The 8,713-nt window shown below is 39.2% G+C and overlaps 1 protein-coding gene across 1 annotated transcript; it reads left to right on the top strand.

Moving 5' to 3' along the window:
- The first annotated feature begins 337 nt into the window (after positions 1 to 337).
- LOC127774648 (protein NSP-INTERACTING KINASE 3-like) lies at positions 338 to 8,368 on the top strand. The gene is made up of 10 exons (XM_052300927.1): positions 338 to 390; positions 520 to 591; positions 1,646 to 1,789; positions 2,268 to 2,339; positions 2,432 to 2,491; positions 2,842 to 2,969; positions 3,111 to 3,254; positions 5,896 to 6,228; positions 7,185 to 7,576; positions 8,039 to 8,368. Exons 1-10 carry the CDS (start codon positions 353 to 355, stop codon positions 8,366 to 8,368), a joined length of 1,713 nt encoding a protein of 570 aa, XP_052156887.1. The 5' UTR covers positions 338 to 352.
- The last annotated feature ends 345 nt before the right edge of the window (positions 8,369 to 8,713 follow it).

Here is an 8,713-nt window from a genome sequence, read left to right as displayed (position 1 = left end):
TCTTCTCATCTTAGTTTGATCTTTGATTGGTTTCTTAGCTCATGCTATTCTTTCTTGCTTGAATCATGATGATAAAAGTTCTTCCAAATATATCAATCTTTTCTTGATATATATATTGCGAATTTGCAACTGAAAAATTTTCAGTTCTTGCTGCACTCACTCACCCGGTTTTTCTTGCTGCATTCGCGTGCGTCTTGCAGCGGAGGCGTTGCTGGCCGTCAAGGCGGCGCTGCATGACACGGCCAACGTCCTCGCCGACTGGAACGCCAACTCCGGCGGCGTCGTCGCCGGCGGCGTCGTCGCCGGCGGCGGCGGCGGCGGCGGCGGCGGCGGCGGCCCGTGCAACTGGAGCATGGTGACCTGCTCCAAGACCGGCCATGTGTCCGTGCTGTATGTGCTGGCTAGCTAGCTGTCCATTTTCTTCTGTGCTTGTGCTTGCCGCCGCCGGCCATGGCGGGTTCGCCGGAGCTCGGATTGATGATGGATCGATCTCTCACCGTTTTCTGTTCGGTTTTGCAGCGATCTGGCTCACCGGAATCTGTCCGGCACGCTGTCGCCGGCGATCGGGAAGCTCAGGCGGCTGCGACTCCTGTACGGATTGGTTCTCTCTAACTGTACTCGATCGGTGTCCGTTCCGTTTGTGACCTAGAAATTTCAAGGGAATTTTGGGAAATTTAATTTTGTTCTGATTCATCTGGAATTCCAGTTCTTCCCAACCAAAAGTTTACAGAATTTTGGATCTACAGTGGATCCCTTGATCAGGAAGTGGCTCCGACCAGAAATTTTAAATTTGTTTGAATTAAGTGAGAGTTTCTTCAAATTCAGAAAAAATATGTACATGTTTCGATTTTTTTTTTCTGAAAAATTCGTTAGATCTTCTGAAGTTTTGGAATCCTCCAGCCTCCTATTTTATTTCTTCTTTCCAAAATGTGAAACACTAACCCTGTATATATAATATTTACATTACTAGCCTAGAGCCCGTGCGTTGCAATGGAAAACAAGGTTGAGTTCGGTGATTGTAGTTCGGAACTAATTCCTCGATCATGTCAAACTGAGCGACCTATTAGTACATGATTAATTAAGTTTTAGCTATTTTTTAAAAATAGATTAATATAATTTGTAAAACAACTTTTCTATAGATTTTTTTTTTTGCAAAACACACACCATTTAGTAGTTTGGAAAGCGTGTGCGTGTGGAAAATGGAAGAGAGGAGTTGGGAACATTAGGAAACGAATTCAGCCCAAATTGAATTTCTAGCTTATTAAATCAATTAATAAGTACTTATTTAGTCTAACTAATACTATGATTTTCTTATTGAACAAGTAAGTGACTTTTAAATTTGAGGGAGCCAATAATGAAATGTAGTGTAATAGTATAGATTGTGGGGTTCAGATGTTACTGGTAGGGATGGTGTGGGAATGGATACCACCCCTCCTAATATTTTAATTAGTATAAATTATCTATGCGATTGTTTCACCCCTGTTTGGAACAAGAGAATTTTGGACAAAATGTGAAACATCAATTCTCACTGAGCATGGGTTCCTTTTCGAATCCAACATTCCACGACAAGGCTTTTTTCACTGTTATAGACAGATAATCTCAGGAAATGGAATTTGGTTTGAATTTTGGTTTGAATTTTGTGTAGGTTTTTGCAACACAATGCAATTTCTGGCCCTATTCCTGACACCATAGGCAGGCTGAAGGTGCTACAAACGCTGGACCTGGCATATAATCACTTCACAGGCACTATTCCAAGCATACTGGGTCATTCCAAGGGCATCTTCCTCATGTAAGATTAGCATTTATGATTAGACTATTTTTATAGTGGTGTCTACTGGAAGTATAATCAATCTAGACATTCCATGTTTTTTTTTCATCCAATGGACTATATCTGTTTCTACTATCACCTGATCTACTGATTGTAGTATAAAGGTAGAAATTGTAGAATAATTGTTTCTACCGGTAGTAGAATGTATAAATCAACGGCTCGGATTGCTTGTACTAGAGATAATACTGGTAGTAGAATACTATTGGTAGAGAATACAGTAAAAGTACTCTTATGACTATTGATTTGAAGGCATTGTTATTTTGTTGCATAATGGCTTTGATTGTTTGTACTAGTGATAATGCCGGTGGTAGTAGAATGAATGCCTCAAAATACTCTTATGTTTTTTTATTTGAAGGCATTGTTATTTTGTTGTTGCATAACAGATATGAACATGAATTGGACCACCTGATTTTTTTTTCTGCTTGCCTCATTCCTCCAGGAGATTGAGCCACAACAATTTATCTGGATCTATACCTGATTCACTAGCCACTGCTCCCAGCATTGTCCTCCTGTATAATTCTCCTTGCCAATTTCTTCTTATTGCTTGATTGTTCTTGTAAACCTTTTTTGTTGTGATATTGAGCTTGAGCTGAACTATTTCAGGGATCTATCCTTTAACAACCTGAGTGGTCCAGCACCGGTTTTTAGCGCGAAGAGTGTTTTGTAAGTGATCTAGAATGAGTTTTTCTTCCTTGGTCTAACTAAACAGTGCAATCTGTCTCAACATTATGGGCCTGTTCACTTTGATGCCATTTTCAACCTTACCAAATTTTGGTAAAGTTGCTAAAAAAGTGGCTACATTTAGTTTGCTGCCAAATTTTGGTAACTATATAAGAACTCCTGCCAAAATTTTGACAAGTTGCCAAAATTTTGGTAACTATGCCAAAATTTTGGCTATGCCAAAACTTGGTAAGGTTTTTTTTGGTAACAAAGTGAGCAGGCCTATCTCTTAGGGGTTACCACTAATTTGCCTTCTCTTTTCTCTGTTTCTCTCACTTGCCATACTTGATAAGCCTTCGTGGAAATCCTTTGATACAAAACTTCAGTTGTGAAGGAACCTGTACTTCTGTGATAGAAGAGACGATTGCTGTCCCTTCTGCAGCAGAAGAACCAGTTGCTGTCAGCATAGAAGAACCAATCAGTAAGACAAATTGTTCACCACCCAAATTCTTGGACATTTAACTGCATATGAACCATTATTTAAACAAATTGTGTGAAGCAAGCAAGTTTGGGCATTCATGCTCTCTTGCATGTTCTAATTAGAGTCATTTTCTCTTCCCAGTTCACAGGAAAGGCTTGGCAGGAACTGCTCGGCGTGTTTCATTCTACATAGCAGCTGTTCTTCTAATAGTTTTCTTGATTGCTGGATTTGTCGCGTCTATTTCGCAGTGGCGTAGGCGACACCAGATCTTTGCTGATTTCGATGGTAATGACATCTCAAGTAGTACTGCATATATGTGCAAGATTTGTTATGACATCTACCTGCAAGGGGGCAGTATAGGTCATAATATCAATAGGTTAACTTTGGAGTCACCCTGATTGTTTTTTTTTTCTTTTGGGAGTGCTTGCCATTTTTGGCACTTATATACAACATAATAATGTTTTATGTTTTAATGTTGTTGGTGGAGGGTTTGCACTGTGATATTAGAGGAAAGTTTGCATTAAGTCCAATAAAGTGGAGAGTTCTCTTGAGGTTCTACATGTTAGCTAATTTTGTTACAGGTTTAGTGCATTAACTTCTGTACAAAAAGTAATTTTGCGAGGGTCTGAAACATTTGTATCAAGATGCTCAGGCCACATATTTCCGTACCAAAATGAGTAGGAGCACATAATAACATGTTCCTATGAACGCGATACTAAGTTAGAAGGAAAACAATAATGATTTATGATTGGAACTCTGATCGCATACATAAAACACCAAGGTAGCTAGAATGAAAAATCTTCTCACAACCAGCCTTCATGAGATCACAACAAGCACTAGGCTTGCCTACAATGCTGCCTTAGCATCTTCTTCTTTTTTGCCAATGCATCAACAGTTACATGCCAATGTATCCAATTTTCTTTAAACACTAAAAAAAATCATGGAGTTGGACAATACCATCATACGTGCTATTGACATATGGATCCAGTGCCATGTGTCATTCTCGCACACAATGGTATTTTGCAATTCACATATTTTTACGATGGTCCATGATGATATCTTTCATTATTTCATTCTCTTATTATATAATTATAACATTTTATTTACCAAACTTTACTTGGGGTAGAATTAAGGAAAATAGAGTACATGTCTTTGAAATGACGGTACGGCATTGTCGTGGTTAACGGTTATTCATGATTCAATCGGGCTAAAGAGATCAAGCCACGAACATTGTCATGGATTGACATGCATAGCAGAGGTAGGCTTACTTAGAGTTGTATGCCAATGCTTCCTACACTATTGTAAAGATAGACTGACCGAAATAGAGTTGTACATTCTTTTGTGTCATAGTACAGGTTCTAGGGTGTTTTGGTTAGTGGTTACCTAACTTTGGATCCTTAGGGTAAGTAGCATGGGGTGCAGTAACATGTGACGTCGGTGCTTGTGACAAGTGGGGATGTTGACTGTGCTTGAGTTCACCAATGATGGTTCGAAGTGTTGAGTTATTATTAAGTGCCGTAGAGCGTGTGATATGAAAGATGGTGATGGTTGAGGTCATGTTCATCTGAAGTGGCAAAAGGGGAATGGCAAAACAATACGGAAGGGTATAGAGCATGAGAGTTGTATGTGCGAACCAAGACTTAGGCTGTCTGGACTACAATACAAGTTGGACCCATGATCAACTGGGATAACACTAGCTTGGCCCATGGCTGGTTCAGCCCTTATGACAGAGCAGATGGCATCTCACAACAAAGTCTTGATTTGCCAACGAGCACCCCCCCCTTCTCGACCTCGCGTTTCTAGCTAACAAAACCCATGGATGCACCTTTCGCCTGTGCGAGGAGATAGCGCACCATATGCTCATGGGCCGTGGGCTTGGTTCAATATAGGTATTATATATGATACTAGTTTGTGGGCCATGGGTGGTAGGTCAGAGCAATAAGTATTAAATCCTAGCGCCGCCATATATAGTCGAGACCGAGCAAGGGAGATTGGAGGTGCTTGTGGCGGCTCGGTGCGGCGGAGCCAAGGAGTGGCCGGCGGCACGTGGCACAGCCGCATAAGGTGTTCGCCGTTGAGCGCCCGGTGGTGCATGCTAGGGCACGTGGCACAACCACACGGGGTGTTTGCCGTTAAGCATCATTGTGGCAATGTTGTGTCAGCCATCATGCCTTTTTTCAGTTTATCCTCCGCCACTGCCCTAGGATGGGTGGCTTGGGCACGGGGAGCTAATTATGGTGTTGAAGATGAGATAGGTAGGTGGGGGAATTGACAGGTGGTGCCGATTGTGTCCGAAGAGAGGCATGAGTGGGATATGGGTGGCCATGGCTTTTTTTTTATGTGCTGAAAAGTATAGGTGAGGGAGAGATCCAGAGCTTGTTAATCTTGGTCTGCGGTAGGACATTTAGATATTAGACTTTCTAGAAAAATATATTATAATCTTTCTGCACCTTTTTTTAAAGATATTCTATCATGTGCACTGACTCGAAAAGTTTGATATTCATATTTTTGTGTGGATCTCTTTCCCTTTGACCATTGATTTAGCTTTGCTACCATTTGGTACATGGCTAACAACTGGATATAACATATGAGAACCAATTCAATGCTGATAAGAAAATCCTAATAGTGCAGAGGGGTCTAACTGCATTAACATTTCACATAACTAATCATATTTTTGTGTTGATGCTAGTCATGCCCATGCATGGTTGCCTTTCATACATGCTTATGTTTAGTTTTCCCATTTTTGTCTTTTTAGATTAAAAAAATCAACAATTTCTAAGTATGATACAACATTTGGGCTCTAGCCAAATACCGTGTTTTCCTCAGTTTAGGCATTTTAACTGATTCTTCAATTAGCATGACTGTAGAGTTATGCTAATTTTACTGTGCAGTACTCTGATTCCTGAATGTGATCATATTTATCCAGGACCAGAAATATACCTAGGCCATCTGAAGCAGTTCATGATCAAGGAGATCAAAGAAGCTACCAATAACTTCGACCGAAGAAACATTTTGGGGCAGGGAGGATTTGGAATAGTATACAAGGGTCGCTTGCGTGATGGCACAATAGTTGCTGTTAAAAGGATGAAAGATTGTTTTTCTGTTTGTGGGGATGATCAGTTCCACACAGAAGTTGAAGTAATAAGCTTGATTGTTCATCGCAATCTCCTTCGTCTTACTGGGTTCTGTATTACAGACACTGAAAGGCTCCTCGTATACCCTTTCATGCCAAATGGAACTGTTTCTTCTAAATTACAAGGTTAGTCCCATGCTTCAGTATATTCTTTTGTCATTTATGCATGATGTACACTGACACACATGGGGCATGTCAAAGTCCTATTTTTCTCAAAGTCCTATATTTTCTAATGGATGTAAAGTATAGATGTTAATTATACAAGGCAGTAATATATTTCTCAAAAATATGTACTACATGTGAGTTTTTTCATTAAAAAACTATAGTGCACTTTCTGAATATGTCAAAGTTAAAGTTGGTGTGTACTTGAGATTTGCCTTGGTTTGTCAAAATGAAAAGAAAATATTGATAGCCTACCAATCAAAGATGGAGCACTATAATAACATAATATACCTTATCTAACCATATGTAAGGTGATTATACATGTTGTCCTTGCCTTATTTTCAAATGTTTATGTAAGGTGGTCTATATTTTACCATCACATTTGTTTTCTTGGTCTATGCATATTATACTGTTAACGGTACAAGTGCTAAAAACTATGTGCATCTTGTGTACTGTCATTATTGTCTCCCTCCAAAGGATGTATAACAAAAGGTATCTATTAGTTGATACATTATGAAACAATCATATGTTTTTTTTTAAGTGTCCTTGGGATTTACCCTTTCTCTGACAGACTGACATTCATGTTTATTTTCAGTATTTTTAGACCGAATATAAATACATTGACCCGGCATTTGGGAGAAAGACAAAAGATATATAGTAGAGTTCTTTATTTTCAGTTGTTCTGTTCTTTCTTTAGATTACAGTCATTATGTTTGTTTTTGTTTGTTCCTATAGATTTCATTACATATATTTGTGTTAGTATGAAACTGAGTCAATAGGGCATTGGCTGGTGAAAAGAATTATATGAAAATGATGTATAAGTTCTTCATTCATTGCCACACACAAACAATGTTTTCTGAACTAAGTATTTTCATTTTCTATGAGCAAACTGAACTAACTGTTTTTCCTCACTTTGTCAGAATATGTGGGTGGTAAGCCTACTCTAGACTGGACAAGGAGAAGGAAGATAGCGCTAGGCGCGGCACGCGGGTTGGTCTATTTGCATGAGCAATGTGATCCGAAAATTATCCACCGCGACATAAAGGCCTCCAATGTTCTCCTTGATGAGTATTTTGAAGCAGTTGTGGCAGATTTTGGACTTGTAAAACTTTTGGATCATGGTGAGTCTCATGCTGTCACAGCAGTAAGGGGGACAATGGGACGCATTCCTCCAGAGTATTTGATGACTGGCCAAACATCAGAGAAGACCGATGTTTACGGCTTCGGATTCTTGTTGATCGAGTTAATCACCGGTCGGAAAACGATGGAGCTTCATGAGGATGAGTATCAGGAGGGAGGAATTCTTGATTGGGTAAATTACTAGCTACTCCCTGTTTTTTTTTCCTCTATAAGTTCAGCTTATTCTGTTCCATATTTAAAAAGTGTGATGTTTTGATTTAGTTCATTTCCACAAGTTCCATAGCTTTAACTCCTAATATTGTACATACTTGGTTGTGTTCATGCCAATAGAATACAATCCAATGGTACAAAATAGTATATCAGCAAACTGAAATATGACAAAAAAAACACATTTTTGAAAATATTATCTTGGTTGAGAGAAAAAATATCAATGGAGAAAAAAATTGAAGATTAACATTTGTTAACACATATACCAGTGTGGAACTTTGGCCAAATATGAAAATAAGTAACTCCACTGTACAAGATCTTATTTATGCACATGCACTTCAATAATTCTCAAAAACAATGTTTCTTAGTTTATTTCAATTGCCACGAACTGCTATTAATCACACACAATCGTGCATACCTATTGCAGGCAAAGGAGCTTCTTGAAGGAAATAAGCTAAGCTCATTTGTGGACAGTAGACTGAGAGACAACTATGTCATTGCTGAGTTGGAGGAAATGGTTAAGATAGCTTTGCTCTGCACAATGTACAACCCAGACCAACGCCCAAGTATGGCTGAGATTGCTAGAATGCTGCAAGAGAGTGATGGTTCAGTTGTGGAGAAATGGGAGACTCTGAAAGATGCCGAGAGATCGAAACCGAGCACGCCGGAGTTCATGCTGTCATCCCCTGTAAATTTTGCTCCAGATGAGTGCAATTCAATTCAGTTGGAAGCTGTTGAGCTCTCAGGGCCAAGGTGATGAAATGGCCTGTTTGTTATGCTCACATACAATAATTTTCAGAACTCCAAAATAGGGAGATGAGGATGAACTGAGGAAGAAACGGATGTTTCAGACATTAACTCAGCTTTTTTAACTAGAGTATTATTTTAGTTATATTAGTTGATGACAAAATAAGTTACTCTTTGTGTGCCCTACCGAAATCTCTGGGTGATTCTGATGATTAAAAATAAGGAGGATACATTGCTACAATCTGGGTTGTACTTTGCATCTGTGACTTTTCTATCCCCTCCTTTTTTATCTTTTGGTAAGATAGTCTGTTGTGTCAGAAAGTTTTTCTTTTCTCCCGAGTTTTTGGTAGATATG

The sequence above is a fragment of the Oryza glaberrima genome, chromosome 5 (assembly GCF_000147395.1).
Source record: "Oryza glaberrima chromosome 5, OglaRS2, whole genome shotgun sequence".
Lineage (NCBI taxonomy): Eukaryota > Viridiplantae > Streptophyta > Magnoliopsida > Poales > Poaceae > Oryza > Oryza glaberrima.
This window is presented reverse-complemented; position numbering and strand designations above follow the sequence as displayed.

What these genes read in the sequence shown, in the direction of transcription:
- LOC127774648 (XM_052300927.1), top strand. Translation starts at nt 353, where the DNA reads ATGGTGACCTGCTCCAAGACCGGCCATGTGTCCGTGCT. An exon ending in CTCAGGCGGCTGCGACTCCT is followed by an intron (nt 592 to 1,645) that starts GTACGGATTGGT and finishes AATTTTGTGTAG; the next exon opens with GTTTTTGCAACACAATGCAA. An exon ending in TCCAAGGGCATCTTCCTCAT is followed by an intron (nt 1,790 to 2,267) that starts GTAAGATTAGCA and finishes TCATTCCTCCAG; the next exon opens with GAGATTGAGCCACAACAATT.